Source organism: Castor canadensis, chromosome 2 (genome assembly GCF_047511655.1).
Source record: "Castor canadensis chromosome 2, mCasCan1.hap1v2, whole genome shotgun sequence".
NCBI lineage: Eukaryota > Metazoa > Chordata > Mammalia > Rodentia > Castoridae > Castor > Castor canadensis.
The window spans coordinates 132,399,144-132,419,322 of record NC_133387.1 but is presented as its reverse complement, the minus strand read 5'-3'; the positions used below and the strand labels follow the sequence as shown (position 1 = coordinate 132,419,322).

Here is a 20,179-nt window from a genome sequence, read left to right as displayed (position 1 = left end):
TCCTCAAAGAGCCACCCAATGTGTCTGCCAGAGCCCACAGGCACAGCTTACTCTTCCTCTTCATCAGATGATGATGTTCGGGATGAGCGGTCTGACTTTTCACTGGACTTGTCGTCCTCCTCCTCCTCCTCATCATCTGAGTACACCTCACTCGTCTTTAATGGCTGTTTTTTGGCGAGGAGCTCAGCTAGAAAGAAAGGGGAATGTTCACCTTAAGTACTCTCAACAAGAAACCAAGTCATCCTTCATCTCTGAAAAGAACTGGAACAAGCAAGAACACTCAAATGGACAGTACGAGCAGTTTGAGAGTGGTCTGTGATAGCGTGGCTCTGGAGTCATTCAGGTGCCAAATACTGGGCCCCCAGAGACCAAAGAGGCTGAGGGTTTAATAAGTGGGCAGAAAGGGTCACCAACATTGTTGACAGCTGTCTTTTATTGTACTCAAGATGTTGAAGCTGGGCACTGGTGGCTCATGTCTATAATACTAGCTACTCAGGAGGCAGAGATCAGGAGGATTGTGGTTCAAAGCTAGTCTCAGGCAAATATCTTGAAAAAGCCCATCACAAAAAAAGGACCGGTGGAATGGCTCAAGGTGTAGTGTAGGCCCTAAGTTCAAACCCTGGGACTTCAAAAAAAAAAGGATGCTTGAAGATGGGTAGGAAAGAAGGGAGAAGGAAATGCATAATTATCACTCTCTTTTCTGGGTTTTTTGAGATGGAGTCTTACAAATAGCTTGAGGTTGGCCTCAAACTCAAAATGCTCCTGCCTCAGGCTCTCGAGTGCTGGGATTACAGCATGTATCACATGGCTGGCCATCACGATTATCTTCAGACAGCTTTTGAGACAAGCTATATTGAATTTGCAGTACCATGTATAATAGCAGAAGAGAGAAAGCAACCTAAATGTCTAAAAATAGAGTGGCTTTTTTACCACCAGTATATCCATTCAATGGACTACTATGCAGCTATATAAAAAAAGATCGAGACAAGAACAATCAAACAAAGGAAAAGGAGCAAGACTTAACTCTACATTCTGAGTTAGGAAGTGTTTCCTTAAAGAGCTACATGGTAAACATTTCAGGTTTGTGGCTCAGTGTCATTGTCATAACTATTCAACTCTCCTGTTGTAGCATAAAAGCAGCACAATATATAAATAAATGTGTGTTGCTATATTTCAATAAAATGTTTCCCTTGGTGCTGGAAATCCAATTCAGGGCCTTGGGCACACTAAGCGTATGATCTACCACTGAGGTAAACCCCCAATCGCCAATGAAATTTATTTAGAAAAACTGATATAGTGTGCCAACAGTTGCTTATATAAAAACTACAAGTACAGCAGGTATACTGTCACACACAAGTAATCCCAGCTATGGGAGGCAGACATAGGATGACTGCAGTTCTAGGCCAGCCTTGGCAAAAAGTTAGTGAGACCCAATCTTAACAAACAAGCCCATGTGGTGTTGCATATCTATAATCTCACCTAGTGGAAAGTATAAGTAGGAGGATTGAGATACAAGGCTGGCCTGGGCAAAAAGTATGAGATCCTATCTCAAATATAACTAAAAGAAAAGGAAAAAAAAAAAAAAAAAAAGCCTGGGGGTGTGGCTCAAGTGGTAGAGCATTTGCCTAGCAATCCTAAGGCCTTGAGTCCAAACAAAAAAATAAATTCACAAAAGTCATCTGAAAGGCAGACATAGCCAATGACATAGAATAGAGTCTGAAAATGAACTCTGGCACTTATGCTCAACTGATTTTCAACAAGGTTGCCAAGACCATTCAATAGGAAAATGACACAGTCTTTGACAAAGGATTCTGGGAAAACAAGATATAGCTAAGAAGAAGAAAAAAGAAAGACAGTGTCCTACTTTATATCATATACAAAAGTTAACACAAGTCAGGTGTGGTGGCTCATGAGCTAATCCTAGCTACTTGGAAGGCTGAGATAGGGAGCATTTGGTTCAAGGCCAGCACAGGCAAAACAGTTTGAAAGACCCCATCTCAACAGAAAAAACTGGGTATGGTGGTGTGCACCTATCATTCCAGGAAGGATAAATGGCAGGATCGCAGCCAGGGCTGGCCTGGGCAGAAAGTGAGATCCTGTCTCCAAACTAACCAGAGTAAAAAGGGCTCAAGTGGCAAAGTACTGCTAGCAAGTGCAAGGCCCTGAATTCAAACTTAAGTACTGCCAAAAATAAATAAATCCTAAATTTTTTTTTAAACATACACACACATGTTCACAAGTTCTGAGGCTAGAGAGGTCTTAGTGGTAGAGCACTTGCCTAGCATCTGTGAGGCCCTGAGTTCTAGTTCCAGCACTTACAAAAATAAATGAAACAAGAGTCCTTATTGATAAGAGACGTGTTTGAGACACATACAGTAGAAATATGATGCTGGGATTATTTCAAAACAACCTAACAGAAGAGGAGAGTACAGATTTAACAAAAAATGACGATGAGCTGATTGTGGATGGTGGATAATGGGATCAGAGAAGTTCATTATTGTATTCTCAGCATATGTTTTGAATTTTCTGCTAACAATGCAGGAGAGGGGCATAAAAATGGCACCTGGAAGTCAAATCTTATGATCAAAGGCACAAAGTGACCAGAACATTGCCCAACTTACCTGTTCTGTTCTTCCGTTTTTCCCGCTCAGCTTTCAGCTCCTCCATGGCTTGGGATTTCTTGTCTAGCTTCTCATCCCGTTTGGAACGTCGTTCCTTATTGTGGGATGTTACCTGGGAAGGGAGGAAGGAAGTGTATCTGATGATAAGATTCTTTATATGTAACAGTGAATAAATTCATCCTCCTGCACAAACGTAAACTTGCGTAAGGGAGAGAGCATCCTCTTGTGGACAAGGAGAGTAGAGCAGTAACCCCGCCCAGTCCTCCCTGCCTGATAAAAAGCAGGAGAGAACGCCTTGTTTCCAGAACACTCTGGGTTATGATCTAATATTAGTTGGCATGTCATCATGAATGCAGACATGACTATTTTCCCAGCTATATATATACCAGGGCCAAGATGATGACATACACCTGAGTAAACATCATGACCAATCTGGTTACCTTTTTGCAGTGCTGGGGCTTTGAACTCAGGACCTACACCTTGAGCCACTCCACCAGCCCTTTCTGGTGATGGCTTTTTTTGAGATAGGGTCTCGAGAGCTATTTGCCAGGGCTGGCTTCAAAATGTGATCCTCCTGATCTCTGCCTCATGAGTAGCTAGGATTACAGATATGAGCCATTGGGTGCTTGTACTCTAGTGTAACTTTTAGTGCAGAGGTCCCAGGAGTTAGCCAGTGTAGCCCCTGGTGAGCTGAAGACATGTCCAGAGACTCAGTTAGGCTGACTGAACAGACACATACACACTCTCAAACCCAGGTATACTCTGGAGAACGAGGTCACTGCATCGCCTACCTGAGATTCCTGAATCTGCGTCAGCTTTTTCTTTTCCTGTTCCTCTTCTTGCTTTTTCTTTTTTTCTTTCTTTTCTTTCTTTTTGGCTGTTTTTAGTTTTTTCTTGATTTCAAACCTGGTTAAAAGTTATTTGTTTGGTATTTAAAGAAGCTATAAAATATTTGTAAAGACTAATTTCTAAGGGCTGGTGGAGTGGCATAGTTCAGGTGGTAGAGCGCCTGCTTTGCAAGTGTGAGGCTCTGAGTTCAAACCCCAGTACCACCACCAAAAAAAAAAAAGACTGATTTCTAGCAGATAGATAGGAGAAAGGAATTAAGTCAGGGAAAGTTTAGCTTCCTACAAGAGACTCCAATGTACCTTACAGTACACTAAAAAGACTAGGTGAAAGAACAGCAAAAGCACTTGAGAGCATTAAGTGGGGCTAGACATAAAACACTCAGGATGCTGTTGTACTCATCTAGACTTTTGGTGACACCAGTTCTTCCTTAGGAAGCAAAACTAAACTCCAACAATGCTCCATTAGTGAGAAGGTATCACAAATTTTTTCTTTCTTTTTCCCCCTGGTATTGGGGTTTGAACTCAGGGCCTCACGCAGACACTCTATCACTTGAGCACCCCACCAGCTCTGATCTCACAAATTTCAAGTACATACAGAGAGCAAGGATTTCCCCACCCTTACCCTCCACACTGGGGGTGGAGCTCAGGACCTTGCACAGGCTAGGCAAGAGCTCTATCATTCAGCTAGACCCCTGGCCCAGGATGTATTTTAAAAACACCATGTTCCATCTTTCTTCATTAGGAAAAGTGTTCCTGATCCCAGCCCACATGTGAATAAACAATGTAGTGCAGGCTCCCCTCCTCATAGCAAAAACCAGGCTTTTATGAAACAAATAATTTCTTGTGAACTTAAGGAACTTTAGAGAATAAAAGAATATAATAAACATTAAACATTTTTGTTTTTTGGAAATATTCTGTTATTTTGGCAGCACTGGGATTTGAACTCAGGGTCTAGACCTTGAGACACTCCACCAGCCCCTTTTTGTGATTTTTTTTTTTTTTCCGAGACAGGGTCTCATGAACTATTTTGCCCAGGCTGAGTTCAAACCGCAATCCTCCTGATCTCTGCCTCCTGAGTAGCTAGGATTATGGGCGTGAGCCACCGGTGCCTGGCTAGTCAATACTTTTGTTATGTTCTTTTCACTCATTATTAAGGCTGTTAAGGTACACTTGTAATGTCAGATAGGGGAGCACTGTTATGAATTTGCTCCTTTTAAAAAGAGTTACTAAATTCAAATCCCAGTACCACCAAAAAAAAAAAAAAGTTACTAACTAGCCAGTGGGTGGCACAGTCTGTAATGCCAATGACTTGGGAGGCAGAGAGAGAGGACAGGATGGCAGTTTTAGGCCAACTTGGATAAAAGGCAGAAAGATCTTATCATAAAACAAGCTGAGTAGGAGGCTGGTGGAGTGGCTCAACAGGTGGAGCGTCTGCCTAGCAAGTATGAGGCTCTGAGTTCAAATCCCCGTACCGTCAAAAACAACAAACAAACAAAAGATTCAATGATTAACCAGCACACTCACATAATAAATAACCAATGGGTCAAACAAGGAATCAAAAGAAAAAAAAGTAACCTGAGATGATTGAAAATATACAACACACCAAAACTTACAAGATACAGTTAAATGGTATGCACCCAAATGAGCTGAAAATAGGTACTCAAATGCTTGCATATCAATGCTCATGACAGCAGCATTTGTACTGGCAAAGCAGTGGACACAACCCTAATGCCAGTTAGCAGATGAATGGGTAAATAAATGTGGCATACACAAAGAATGGAGTGTCCTTCAGCTCAGAAAAGGAGTTAAGGACAGATGTGTGCTACATGGATTAACCTCAAAAGCATACTAAGTGAAGCCAGGCACAATGGCATATGCCTGTAGTCCGGGGGTGAGGGGCTGAGGGAGATGGGGGCGGTGTGAGATAGGAGGATCACTTGAGTCCAGGGGTTCCAGGCCAAACTTGCCAACGAAGCAAGACCCTGTCTCCAAAACAAAACAAAACGAACAAATCAAAAAATTCCTAACGAACATAACACATGCCAAGTGAAAGAAGTTGGTCACAAAAGACTATATATTGCATGATTCAATTTATATAAAATTCCAGAATAGGCAAATCTATAGGAGTAAAAAGTAGATTAGTGGTTGCCTAGTGCCAGGAAGCTTGAGGGAAAATAGAGGAATGACTGCCAATGAGTACAAGGTTTCTTTCTAGGGTGACAGATATTTTGGAATTAACTGTGGTGACAACTGCACAGTTCTGTGAATATATGAAAACTACCATGGTGGTGCATGCCTATAATCCTAGCACTCAGGAGGTTGAGGAAAGAGGATGGTGAGTTTGAGGTGAGGCCAGCCTGGGTTACATAAGACCCAGTTTCAAAGACAAAAAACAAAATTAGAAATAAGGGCAAAATAGTTTCTGCTGGGTATTGAGGGGGTGGGGGGGAGAGGGAGGGGGCAGAGTGGGTGGTAAGGGAGGGGGTGGGGGCAGGGGGGAGAAATGAACCAAGCCTTGTATGCACATATGAATAAAAAAAAAAGACAAAAAACAAAACCAAACAAAACAAAACCCCATAAAAGTGTACACTTTAAGTGTATTATTTGAAGTTGTTTAGAAAGTTTATAATAGCTTATAATTTACATATTGTTATGTACATCATCTCATTCAGGGTTTACAAAACCTCTAAGAAGGAAGATAAAGCAAGCAGAAGTGATTCAATTCAGCTCTCCTGGCCCTTCTTCTGATTAAATGTCAGTGTTCTTTCCGCAGTCAGGCTACCTGTACACTGCCTGTCCCCAAAGGGACTCTAATACCTCAAAGTGACATGCTACTACTGGTGCTGCTGCTTTGAGAACAGGATGTTAATGGTTCTTACATAAATAAATTATGAGGTCCAAATAAAGATTAGATGACATCCAGATTAAGTAAAAGACATGGAGGACATTTTCTGAGTTACTATATTGCATAGCTGAAAAGCTAAACAAATAAGCTACAAAAATACCAACTTTTGGGGCTGGTGGAGTGACTCAAGTGGTATAGTGCCTGCCTAGTAAGCATGAGGCCCTGAGTTCAAGTCCCAGTACTGCAAAAAAATCCAAACAAACCAAAAAACCAACTATGTACGGCTTTGAACTTCTTCTTAATTACCATCACCCTGGACATTCTTCTAGTCACTAAAACATGTCACTCATCTGTCAACTGCCTCACAAGGTGAAAAGTTTTTAAACTGGGCTGGAGATGTAGCTCAGTGGTAGAGCACTTGCCTAGCCTGTATGAGACACTGGGTTTGATCCCCAGCCCTGAAAAAAAAAAAGAAAACAACAAAAAAGGATATAGTGAAGTTTGAGAAAACCACTTATCACTCTCGAACTACTTTGTGATTTTGTGATTCATTAGACAGCCCTATTGGTCAGATGGGATGAGTGCTGCATAGTTCAGAAACACAGATTTTAGAAGTCACCCCTGACCATCTGGCAGCACCAGCACAGCTTCTTAAGTGCTGTTTGTTCTAACACAGGTAACCTTAGAAGCACTCACACTCAAAACACATGTCTATTGCTTCCTGCTGACTGAAAGCCAAACATTCTTGTCTAGGATAACTCACCCTGTTTAGTATGTCTCCAGAAGGGACACACAGGCTCCAGAGGAAATGGAACTAATGCAGCCAAAGAAAGGGCCTCACCTTGTCTTTTCATTGACACTAGATAGGAAAGGATCCTATTTCTTTTATTTCCCAAGACAAAAGTCAAGTTTATTTTTACCTTGAAATTCTATTGGGAGATAAGGAAGAAATGTGCCATTTGAAATATGGCAAAAGCTGGGCCTGTAATCCTAGCTACTTGGGAGGCGGAGATCAGGAGGATTGTAGTTTGAGGTAAGCCCGGGCAAATAGTTCATGAGACCCTATCTTCAAAATAACCAGAGCAAAGAGGTATGACTCAAGCAGTAGAGCACCTGCTTTGCAAATGCAAAATCCCATTCCCACCAGAAAAGAAAAAGAGAGAGAGAGAGAAATTCAGAAAAATGAAATGATTTCTAATTCTCAAAAAGCAATTTAATATTTCAGCTTCTCTTGTCTTTTTCCAGTGCTGGGGACTAAATCTAGGGCCTTGTGCATGTTAGGTGAGCACTCTGCACTGAGCTACATCCCAGTCCAACATTTTAGCTTTTAAAAACTACAAAAAACATGCTAGAAGGACGCATCCCCAACTTGACCATAATGAGAAATTCCAAGCCTTGAATTTTATGAAGATAAGATTCCAAGTATAAATTCTGGAAAATTATCTTTACTTGTGAGGTTCAGAAATCTAAAGTCACTTTGTAGGACATAAAGCTGTAGAACACCATTTGTTCATTTAATTTCCACACATCACTTGATCTGTTCCCACATTTACTTTCAACAAGTACCAGATTTGAAATCTAAACTCAAGACAATCTCATGACTTCCTCAGTACTTTTTAATTCAGCAGACACCAAATTATGTACTGATGTTTATTTATTTTATTTTTTAGGTGGGACCGGAATTTGAACTCAGGGCTTTGTGCTCAAAAAAGAGGCGCTCTATTGCTTGAGCTGCTCCTCCTGTCCATTTCGCTCTGGTTATTTTGGAGATGGGAGGTGGGTCTCATGAACTACTTGCTCGGGCTGGCCTCGAACCAAAATCCTGTTCTCTGTCTCCCAAGTAGGTAGGATTACACTTGTGAGCCACTGGAGCCCCTAAATGTACTGATCTTTATCAAGACAAAAACAACTTCTGTAATTCCCTCAAGAATACTGCTTATAATGCCCATGCTACAGAACAAGTAATATAACAGGAAGCAGGAGATGGTGTTGCCACAGTGTGTCTTATGGAGTCAGATGATTTGAGACTTGAATTCTAGCTCCACAACTTTCCAACTAAGTAACATTGGACAAATGTCTTTTTTTCACTTAACAAATATTTAGAGCATATCTATGTGCCTACCAGATACTGTTCTAGGCACAGTCTGCCCTCACAGAGCTTACTCTTCAGTCACTTAATGTCTTGAAGTCAAAGTTTCTAACTCTTACCAGGTAAAATGACCTTCATAGGGCTGCTGTGAAGATTACTAACACACATAAATGTCTTACAATAAAATCTTATGAGTAATGCACATTAGTAAAGCTGATGGCAGAATAAATAATAAATGTGATATTATATTACTTGCTTCTCAATATAACAATCACATTTCCAAATGCCAGTCTCCATAAAACTCCTCAAAACGTTTTCTTTTTTTGGTGGCACTGGGGTTTGAACCCAGGGCTTCACACTTGCTAGGCAGGTGCTCAAAACTGTTTTGTGTTGGGTATTTTTGAAATAGGGTCTCCCAAACTATTTGCTCACTACAAACTGCAATTCTCCTGATCTCTGCCTCCTGTGTAGCTAGGAGTACAGGTGTGAACCACTGGCACCTGGTGCTCTATCTCGATAAACCCGTTAGAAATCAAACAGATAAGAAGCTAAAAATGCATTTAATACACCTAGCCTACCAAAGGTCATGGCTTAGACCAGTCTGCCTGAAACTGGTACAGAAACTTAAATTACTGTACATCTAACCATCTAACCCAAAGCTTATTTTATAATAGAGTATGGAATACCCCATGTAATTTATTGAAAAGTGTGCTGAATGTGAAGAACAGATGGCTGTATGGGGTAAAGTTGGGACCATTTGTACAGTCCAGATGTGAAGGAGAGGGGAAGCACTGAGAGGTGGGGAAGCTCCAGACTTACCTTCTCTTCAGCACCTCTCTCTTCTCTATGCGGTTGAACAGCTCTTGTTCTCTCTCCTTCTCTGTCATCTGTTCCAGTCGGGCCCTGTCTTCCTCATCTCCCATGAGATCCTCTCCGTAGCCATCATGGAACTCCTCATCTTCTGAGGAAGAGTCTGAATCTGAACTAGAAGAGGAGCTGTTGCTGTCGGAATCTGACACTTCGCCTGCAATGAAGGCCCAGGTTATGTTCCAGCGGTCCCATGGTGTTTACAATCATCACCCCTTGGCTCTCCCAGGTCAAATGGCATAGGGCCATCCATTTTAATGCCCTTGGGATCACTCTTTAGTAAATGTAAATGCAGGTTAGGAAAATTTAGACTGGAATAAGAAATTACTAATTTTTTTTTTTTTGGGAGACAGGTCTTACTATGTAGTGCAATCTGCCTTTGAACTCACTATGTAGCCCAGGCTAGCCTCAAACTCATGATCCTCCTACTTCTGCCTCCTGAATGCTGAGATTATAGATGAGCACCACCCCACCCAGCTTTCAACTCAAGCTTTTTTATTTTGAAAAAAATTATAGACCTACAGGAAAGTTACAAGAATAATCTGACTCTATTATATTCTTTACTTAGAGTCAATTATTACTAATACTACCAATGTATTCTCTCCTTCTGTCTACATATGTAAAATAATTGTATGGGTTTTTTTTTGTTGTTGTTGTTTTGCAGTCCTGGAGCTTGAACTCAAGGCTTATACCTTGAGCCACTCCACCAGCCCTATTTTTGTGAAGAGCTTTTTTGAGATTAGGGTCTGGTGAATTATTTGCCCGGAGTGGTTTCAAACTGTGATCCTCCTGATCTCTGCCCTCCTAAGTAGCTAGGATTACGGGTGAGAGCCACTGCACCCGGAAATTGTATACATTTTTATTAGTTATGTTGCCAAATTGAAAGTTGCAGTGACTATGAGTCTTTACTCCTAAATATTTCTCCCAAAGAGACAGTTTCTTATATAACCAACTACATAATTACTAAATTTAGGAAATTTAGCATGATACAATTCCATCATCTCACAAAAAACTCATACTCAAATTTCGCCAATTGCCCTATTTTTGGAGGCACTGGGGTTTGAACTCAGGGCTTCATGCTTGCTAGGGTGATGCCCTTACAGCTCGAGTTGCACCACCAGCCCAATTATCCTAACATTTAATAGTCACTTTTTAGGCACAGGATCCAACCTAAGGTCACGCATAGCATTTGGTTGCCACATCTCTCTAGTGTCTTTTAAGTAGATCACAACTTTTTTTTTAGGGTTTGAACTCAGGGCTTTGCACTTGCTGAGCAAGTGCTCTGCCACCTGAGCATCCAGCAAGGTTAGCCTTTTTAAATAAGATTAAAATTTTTCTTTTTTTGAGATGGAACTCTTGCTGTGTGGGCCTAAACTCTGGGTGCAAGTGGTCCTCCTACTTCAGCCTTGAGTAGCTAGGACCATGGGGATGCACCACCCCCTAACTTGGATCAGCCTTTCTTTATCTTTCATACCAGTGAATTTGTGGAGAAAAAGCCCACAAAATCATTGAATAGAATTTTGTGGGGTGGTGATGAAAATATTCCCCACCTGAATAGTAGCTAGCACGTGGCTGATGGACAACCGAAATGTGGCCAGTGTAACTCAGAAACTGAATTTTCAATATTAGTTTTAGTTAATTTAAGTTTAAAGGGAAGCAGTAATAAAAGGTCTCCCAATGTGGGTGAGTTAGTTTGTTTTGTCAAGAAAAAATTCAGGTTATAAATATTTTGGAAGAAAAGTCCAAAATTGATTGTATCCTTTGAACTGAATCACAGAGGAAGGGAAGCACCTAACGCCTGTTTGTGTTGCACAGGTGTGTTCTCCAGATTTCCTGTCTATACAGGCATCTTTCCCCGTTTGTAGTTAGTATATAGAGATAGATGCTTTTAGAGTATAAACATCTAGTTCTGAAGCTGGGCATGGTGCTGCATGCCCTGATCCCAGCATTGGGGAGGCTGAGGCAGGAGGATGGAGAGTTGGAAGCCACCTTGGGCTACACAGTGAGACCCTGTGTTTAAAAAAAGAAAAATCAAAGAAAAAAAAAACCCAAAAAAACAGCCAACCAACATCTTGTCCCCTACAAACTGAGTCAATGTGGTTTTTTTTGTTTGTTTGCTTGTTTTTTTGTGGTACTAGCGTTTGACCTCAGGACCTCATGCTTGCTAGGCACTCTATCACTTAAGCCACTCTGCGAGCTTTTGTGTTGGATGTTTTTGAGATAGAGTCTCGAGAACTGTTTGCCCAGGCTGGCTTTGAACCTTGATCCTCCTGGTCTCTGCTTCCTAGCTAGGATTACAGATGTGAGCCACCTGCACCCAGCTTTCACTCAATGTTTTTGATAATCACTATTTTTTTTTTTTTTTGTGGTACTGGGAGTTGAACACAGGGCCCCCACACTTGTTAGACAGGCACTGTTACCAGTTGAGCCACGCCCCCAGCCCTAATCACTGATTCCTGAGTCCATCAACTACCACGATGATGTTGAAAACTGGTGATTTTCTAACCCCATAATTTCTTCTGTATTTATCAGTTGGCATTCAAAAACTGATCAGTGATTTCTTAATGACACAATCTTGAAAGGACAGAGTATAAAAAAGGCAGTATTCATTATTAATGAGCATTAAATTAAATCAGAAATGTAACAAGAATTGTGCTTGACTTGATTTGAGCTAATATTCACAGGCATGGGCTTAAGTCCAGGTTAGGCCAATTTTTTATACTAGTTTGAATGTAAACCTTAGTTTTTCAAGGGAATTTAAAGTTTATCATTCGAGTCCTGGAACAAATTCAGTTGTTAAACTAGTGTTAACAAAAAATTCTGGAGCTGGCTTCACAAAAGACTGTTTTCTTCTCACCAGGCATCAGTGGCTCATGCCTATAATCCTAGCTACTCAGGAGGCAGAGATCAGGAGGATGGAGGTTTGAGGCCAGCTCAGGAAAATTACAAGCCAGGTGCTGGTGGCTCATGTCCATAATCTTAACTACTCAGGAGGTAGAGATCAGAAGGATCACAGTTCGAAGCCAGCCTGGACAAATAGTTCACAAGACCCTATCTCAAAAAACCCTTTAAAAAAATGGGCTGATGGAGTGGCTCAAGGTGTAGGCCCTGAGTTCAAGCCCCAGTACTGCAAAGAAAAAAAAAAAAACAAAAAACAAACAAACAAAAAAACCCAACACTAAACAAGGGCTAGTGGGGTAGCTCAAGTGGTAAAGTGCCTGCCTCATAAGCATGAGGCTCTTAGTTTAAATCCCAGTGCTGCCCTCCCCCCCAAAAAAAAGAGAAGACGACTCTTATCTTGGACTGCAGGTGTGGCTCAAGTGGTAGAGTGACTGCTTTACAAGTCCAAAGCCCTGAGTCCAAAACTCAACCTCACCAAAAAAAAAAAAAATTGTGCTGGAGTTGTGGCTCAAGGGTAGCATGCCTGCTTTGCAAGTATGAAGCCCTGACACCTTCCGGCTCCATCAAACGGAAAAAAAAAAAAAAAACCACTCTTTTCTCCAGTTTTGTATGTGATTCAAGAACTCCCTTCTCATTCAGACCAGACACAGCTAGGAGGAGAGAGAAGGATATGGAAGGAGACCAATAAAGGCGCCCCTTATGGCTCTCACCAACCCTTTGCAATCGCACACATTTTCCCTGCTTCATTCATGTTCTCAATGAGGCTGAGACCACTGAAAAAGCTAAGGACCACTGCTCTAAAGGCACAGGCCATGATGTAGCATGGACCACCTTTCTTCCCAACTCTGTGTCTGCCCAGCCTGACAAGAGGGTGAGTCTCACCTTCCTCGGGGGCTGAGCTCTCAGCTGAACTGTCTTTGTCTGAACTTCCCGAGGAGGCAGTTTTGTTGGCTTGTTTCTTCATGGTTCCTTTCTTCTCTATTTTTCTGGCTTTTCCTTTCTTCTTATTTTTATTGCTCCCAAATGTCCACTACAAGAAGGAAAAAAAAAAAAAAAGGAAAACTGAAATATGAAACAGGAATGGGGATTTTACTGGGAAAATAGCTGAAAGATTGAAGAGTTAAAGAGACTCCAGCCAGGTCATGCCTGCAATCCCAGCACTAAGGAGGCAGAGGCAAGAAGATTGAGAGTTTGAGGACATCCTGGGCTACACAATAAGACCCTATTTCAACAAACAAAAAACACCCCCCCACTCTCCAAAAAAGATTTAAATCTCTGACTTTAATCAAAATGATTGCAAGACTGCTTTTGAAACCAAAACAGACACATACTTTATATGAAGATAGAGATTTTTGTTAAATCTTGGTTAAAACTTTATAACTTCTGACAGGTGGCAGAAGTCTGTAATACTAGCTACTTGGGAGGCTGAGATCAGTAGAATTAAGGTTCCAGGCCAGTCCAGGCAAAGAGTTCTAGAGACCCCATCTTCCAAAATAACTGGAGTAAAATGGAGCTGAAGGTGTGGCTCAAGTGGTAGAGTGCCTACTCTGTAAGTGTGAAGCACTGAGTTCAAACCCCAGTCCCACCAACAAACAAACAAACAAACAAAAACTTTATGATTTCTGGCTTGAGCCACTCCACCAGCCCTTTTTTGTGATGAGTTTTTACAAGATAGGATCTCTCAAACTATTTGCCCAGGCTGGCTTCGAACTGCAATCCTCCTGGATCTCTGCCTCTTGAGTAGCTAGGATTATAGGAGTGAGTCACTGGCACCTGGTGGAATTTTCTAGTAATAGTAGAAAACTTGTATAATGGGCATAAAACTGACTTTATTTTCTGCCTCCTTGGAGTTACTATCGCTGCTGCCATCCATAATAGGAAGTGGCCCACATCCTTTCGCATCCTGTGCTTTCTATACTTTTCCCTGAAATTTCCAACCCAGTTTCCCTCTCAAATTTTGCCAATTGCCCCTCCCCGCCCCACCTTTTTTTTTGGCAGTACTCAGGTTTGAACTCAGCGCCTCACGCTTGCTAGGTAATCACTTTTACCACTCGAGTCACTCCACCAGCCCTGAAGACCCCATTTCAGTCAATAAAAAAGTTGAGCACTGTGCAGTTACTCAGGAAGTGCATATAAGAGGATCACGATCCACACCAGCCCTGGCAAAAAAACAAGACCTTTTCTCCAAAATAACCAGAGCAGAAAGGGCTAAAGTGGTGGAACACCTGCCCTGCAAGGACAAGGCCCTGAGTTCAACCCCTAGTACAGCCAAAAAAAAGAAAAAAGAACCACAGTTTCTTATTTCACCTTGATAATATAATGAGTATTATTTTATGTATGTCTGTATTTATTTATTCGTGGGTTTTTTGAGGCAGGGTCTCACTATGTAGTCTACAGGGAGCCTTGAAGTAACTTAAAGCTTGTATAATAGATACAACATTTAATTTATAATAAAATTTAAATAATTTTATTGCAACAGAAAAGCAAAGGTATCAACTATATCGAAAGTCAACTGAGGTAACTAAAACCGAGATTAAACAGTTTCTCAGCTGGAGGTGTGGCTCTAGTGGTAGACCACCTGCCTAGCAAGCACAAAGGTCTGAGTTCAAACCCCAGTACTGTCAAAATAAACCACAACAAACAACCACCAGTTTTCTCATGTTTTCTATGGCAGAGACAGCAGCAATTGCTAAAGGCTGGCATGTTGGGCTCAGTGCCGGACTGGAGCTCAGGAAGGTAGGGAAGGAAGCCTGCACCCAGGAGAAAGGCATAGGAAGCACGGGTGAAAGATGAGGCCTGCTTTTCTGCATGGATGGCAGCAGTGGGTACAAACAAAGTAGGTGGAAGTAGGGTAAATCATTAAGTTTATGTGTGTATACTTATTTAAAACCTGGACACGTTACACTACAACAATGTTTAAATTTGACCATAAACAGGAGATCCTAGACTTCTAAACATAAGGAACCTACAATTTGCATCATCAAAGTAACTGGCAAGCAAATATAGTTAACAACTGTAGGGCCCAAACCATCATCTTCAGGCACTTTAATTATCAGGCTGAAAGACGATAGGTATCATCACTTTAACTTGTTGATTTGGAATGATTTTAAGTGAAAAATACTTTTAAAACTTTATTCTATATAAGGAATAAATTTCATCCTTCCAACATCATAGACCATGAAATCTTTTAACAAAAAAATGTATATAGCTAACATTTAGCAAAAGCACAAAGTCTTTGCTTCTTCTACAATGGGATCATAAATGAACCTCCTACCTCACAATAACTACGATCAGAAATAAACTCAGTGGGTTTTCTTGGTAGGCCACTTGGGGGGAAAAAGAAGAGAGGTTCTGGAAAGGCTTCCATCTTAGAAATTTCCTATAGGACTTATTCTGAAGAACCTCGGTCTCTTACTTAACTTTGATAAAATATTGTGAAAGGGTATTATTTTATTTATTTAGTTTTTTTCTTTTAAGACAAGGTATCCCAGGGGAACCTCAAACTAGCCACCTCCTGCTTCAGTCTCCTGAGTACTGGGATCACAGTAATTTGGTTATTTTAATTGTCACTTTGTTATTGTACTCATGAACTACATAGAAGGAACAGGTAAAAATAAATAAAATAACCACATTATAGAATATTAGGTGAACGAACAGCAACTTCTTGTCATAAGTGAACTCATTCCCCAGACTGCCGTAACACCTACATCATTACCTAGAAATAATTTTCTTTCTTTCTTTTTTTTTTTTTTTCTTCTTTGTGGTACTGGGGAATTCAAGGCCTCACGCTTACTAGGCAGGTGCTCTACCACTTGAGCCACTCCAGCAGTCTGTTTCCTGCTGGGTATTTTTGACATAGGGTCTCTCCAACTATTTGCCTGGGCTGGCTTTGAACCTTAGACCTCCTGATCTCTGCCTCCTGAGTAGCTTGGATTACAGGCATGAGCCACCAGTGCCCAGCTTAGAAATAAATCTCATGCTTTCCTTTTAAACTGAGTTTTCTGGCTGGGCACCTGTGGCTCACATATGTAATCCTAGCTACTCAGGAAGCAGAGATCAGGAGCATCAACGTTTGAAGCCAGCCTGGGCAAATAGTCCACAAGACCCTATCTCGGAAAAAAAAAAAAAAAAAAATCACCAAAAGGGCTGGAGTGATCAAGGTGTAGGCCCTGAGTTCAAGCCTTACTATTGCAATAAATAAAATAAAATAAAATAAATAAAATAAAAATTTGAAGTGAGTTTCCAAACACTTCAAATTTTACTCACTCAAGGAAGATGAGTTTCAGACCCATTTGAAACACTCCAAAACAGGCCAAAGTATTCAATTTTTTTAGTTAACTGAGCTAAAATATATCAGATTTCTGTGATGAGAAGCCAGATTTTACTAGAGCCAATAATGTATAAGGTATCTTTTGCTTGTTACAAGAAATAGCACACAATTACACATGCAATACTCCATATTTCTTTCATTCTACTTTTTTTGAGGTATTGTGGTTTGAACTCAGGGCCTACTCCTTGAGCCACTCCACTACCCCTTTTTTATGATGGGTTTTCAAAATAGGGTCTTGCAAACTATTTGCCCAGGCTGGCTTCGAACTCTGATCCTCCTGATCTCTCCTCCTGAGTAGCTAGGATTACAGGAGTGAGCCACCAGCTCCCGGCAGCTATTATTTCTTGATTTTTGCAGAGTCTTGGCCCTTTGTACTTCCCCCAATGGTATGATGAGGCTGGGAGTGAAAGGCTGTGCTGCCAGGGTCACATGTGTGCTGGAGTGGTTAGGTCTATATTTGCATACAGAATCAGGTTTCGCATGTGCAACAGAGCCAAGCTCTGGACTCTCTAGGGAAAAAAGTGTTTATAAGAGCAAAAATGACCTAAATTGTGAGTCCCACAAGTGAATCCAACTCTGGAGGTGCTGTGAAGTTCCCTGGCTTTCCTCCTATCCCCTTCAATCTGCCACAGCCTGAGCTTAGCAACTGTCACTCATCTCTAGTCTATGATGTTTATTTCTTTGGGGGAGGAAAAAAAGACAAGGGTAAAAGTAGAATAAAATGAAGTGCCTTGATTTCGAAGGGGCTTTCCTGGCTAAACTAGAATATGAGAAGCATACTTGGTTTTTTTGTTCCAGCAAATTTTCATAAAAAATAGGATGACAAAGCTGCCTTGCCTCCCATGAGGCTGACTCAGTGAGGTTATGACGTCAAAGGCAAATAACAAGTGGCTCAACACATGACAAGATTCAGGGAAATTATAATAATGTAAGTGGCTTTACTTTTAAAATAAATTTCTGGGTTGGACACTGGCAGCTCATGCTTGTAATCCTAGCCAGGAGACAGAGATCAGGAGGATCGAAGCCAGCCTGGGCAAATAGTTCCTTGAGACCCTATCTTAAAAAAACCCTTTGCAGAAAAAGGGCTGGCGGAGTGGCTCAAGGTGTAGGCCTTGAGTTTAAGCTCCAGTACTGCAAAAAACAATTAGGGTGCCAGGGGCTCACACCTGTAATCCTAGCTACTCAGGAGGCAGAGATCAGGAGGATCAAAGCCAGCCTGGGCAAACAGTTCCTTGAGACCCTATCTTAAAAAAACCCTTCGCAGAAAAAGGGCTGCCAGAGTGGCTCAAGGTGTAGGCCTTGAGTTTAAGCTCCAGTACCACAAAAAAACAATTAGGGTGCCAGGGGCTCATGCCTGTAATCTTAGCTACTCAGGAGGCAGAGATCAGTAGGATCGTGGTTCAAAGCCAGCCCGGGCAAATAGTTCATGAAACCCTAGCTCAAAAAAATCCATCACAGAAAAGGGCTGGTGGAGCAGCTCCAGGTGGAGCCACTGAGTTCAAAGCCCAGTATTGCCAAAAAAAAAAAAAACAAAAAACCAAAAAACAAAACAAAAAAAATCAATCAAAGCACACAGAATGCTACTGTATCTTATATCCAGTAACCATATATATATGTATGTATGTACTCAATCACAAAAATTTAACCTGATTATGGAGACAAAACCAGAAATGAAACAGAAATGATATGAAGAAATGTAGACTAGGTGGGAAGGGATGAGGAAAAATGCTGGAGGAGAATCTAATTAAGGTATATTGCAAGAACATATGTAAATGTCACAATGAAACCCCTCCCCTTAAAACTAATATAAGCTAATAAAAATGTTGGAAAAAAAAAGAAGAAGAAGAAAAGAAAAACTGTATAATACAATTAAAACCACATTACCCAGTCTGGCAAGAAGTGTCAGAATTTGTTGCAAACAAACTTTAATATTATTCCAAATTCTTTTTCCTCCTATACCGAGTCTTCCCATTCACAACACAGCCCAAGCCCGGGCCTTACCTCCTATTTCTATGGCATCAGTGTAAGAACACAGCCTCTGGTAAGCACCAGGAGGCCTTACTCCTCCAATTTCTTGTGTTGAGATTTTAATGATGTTTAGATAAACAAGTGCTACTGTATAGTTGACTATGTAGCCCAGAGTCAAGAAGTATGTAAATCAAGGCTTACAAGCAATCCAAAACAGTTGTCACCAGGTCAACTACTAAAGCAGGGTATTCCAACCTAAATTCTACCGAGTCCCCTGCTTTCCTGATCCCAGAGCAGATCAGATGCAGGAAGCTGGAAGTAGAGCAGATTACCAAGAGATAAGCATAAGGACCCCTTCTCACTTACAGTAATGGAAGAGAAAGAAAAGATGTAAAAAGCAGATCCACACAGTTCAGTATTATTGAAGGCATTATTTCCCTGTACTAAAAACTGCCATTGAGGGGCTGGAAGCGGGTGCAAGTGGTAGAGCACCTGCCTAACAAGCAAGGGTGAAGCCCTGAATTCTAACCCCAGAATCGCCAAAAAAACCCAAAAGAAAACACCCAAGATAGTTGATAGTTGTAGCTTTAAATCAATCAGAAAAACTACTATATATAACATTTGGCAAAAATGTTTTCAAGGGTGTGTCTGAAGCAGTAGAGGGCTTGCTTTGCAAATGCAAAGTCCTGAGTTCAAATTCCAGTTCCATCAAACACTATTTTCAAATGTACGAGTTTTATAAAAAGTTTCATTTCAGTATTGGGATAATTCGCCTATGTAAATTATCTTGTTCTAGAGGTTTTATATTTATAAAAGGTTTGCTAAACCAAAATATACACAGGAAAATATTACTTCAGCAGCGAAAATCTTTATTGAAAGCACATGCTAAAAAAAAAAAAAAAGAAAGCACATGCTAATTGTGTGTTAGCTATATGGTACAGCAAGATAAAACGCTCTTATTTATCTCAGCTGGCTTCCTGGAAAAGCTGTTTCAAAAATGAATTTATAAGTAAAAATTGTATTATTTTCAGAGTGTTCTATTAAATTTTTTTTTGAGAGTGTCACTGCATAGTCCAAACCTGATCTTGAACTTGTGATCCTCCTGACTAAGCCTCACAATTGCTGTGATTACAAGTGTGCACCACCATGTTCAGCTCTATTAACCTTTTCCTATTAATAAATGTATTGGAGCCAGTAATAAATTACAGAGTATGAGTAGTAGTATGACTAGGTCAAAGCGGGAAACCCTAAAAATTCACATGGGCTAAGAGAAAGAGAAGCAAGACGTTTCAGAAAAAAGTTAGGAAAAAATAAAATAGAAGGAATAGCAAGAAGAGATCAGTCTTTAGAGAGGCAGGTGGGGTACAAACACAACCAAGGAAGGTTGATGAAAATTCTGGGGAAGAAGAAACAGGTATGACAAACACTGAACCACATGGCTAGGCCAAATGCTTTTAGTTCTCAAAAAAGTTGAAAACAAGACTAAACGTGAAGTTTTTTAAATAATTATTCTTTGAGTTGGAGCCCCAGTACCCCAAAAGGAAAAAAAAAAAAAAGCAGTAATTCTTGCTTAGATGGAGGGTATTAGGACAGACTTCAGCTGTCTCTTCACTGTATGAAATGTAGTTATTATCAATTTCAAACAATAGCAAAGATGATTTTTTTGGTATCCATTAGTACTTTTCACTGGCAACCAGGAAAAATTCAGCT

General features: G+C 40.8%; 1 protein-coding gene and 1 pseudogene across 2 annotated transcripts in view; both read right to left on the bottom strand.

The window, feature by feature from the left end:
• Rtf1 (RTF1 homolog, Paf1/RNA polymerase II complex component) overlaps positions 1-20,179 on the bottom strand; it is a 45,601-nt gene that overhangs the window by 9,613 nt on the left and 15,809 nt on the right. For both annotated transcript variants that reach the window (XM_074065700.1, XM_074065701.1), the window contains exons 3-7: positions 13,054-13,201; positions 9,223-9,427; positions 3,413-3,527; positions 2,622-2,733; positions 52-187 (exon numbers count right to left, since the gene is read on the bottom strand). In XM_074065700.1, the coding sequence (XP_073921801.1) occupies positions 52-187; positions 2,622-2,733; positions 3,413-3,527; positions 9,223-9,427; positions 13,054-13,201 (716 nt within the window). The remainder of the gene's footprint in view (positions 1-51; positions 188-2,621; positions 2,734-3,412; positions 3,528-9,222; positions 9,428-13,053; positions 13,202-20,179) is intronic.
• On the bottom strand, positions 18,460-18,559 carry LOC141421157 (small nucleolar RNA SNORA51; annotated as a pseudogene).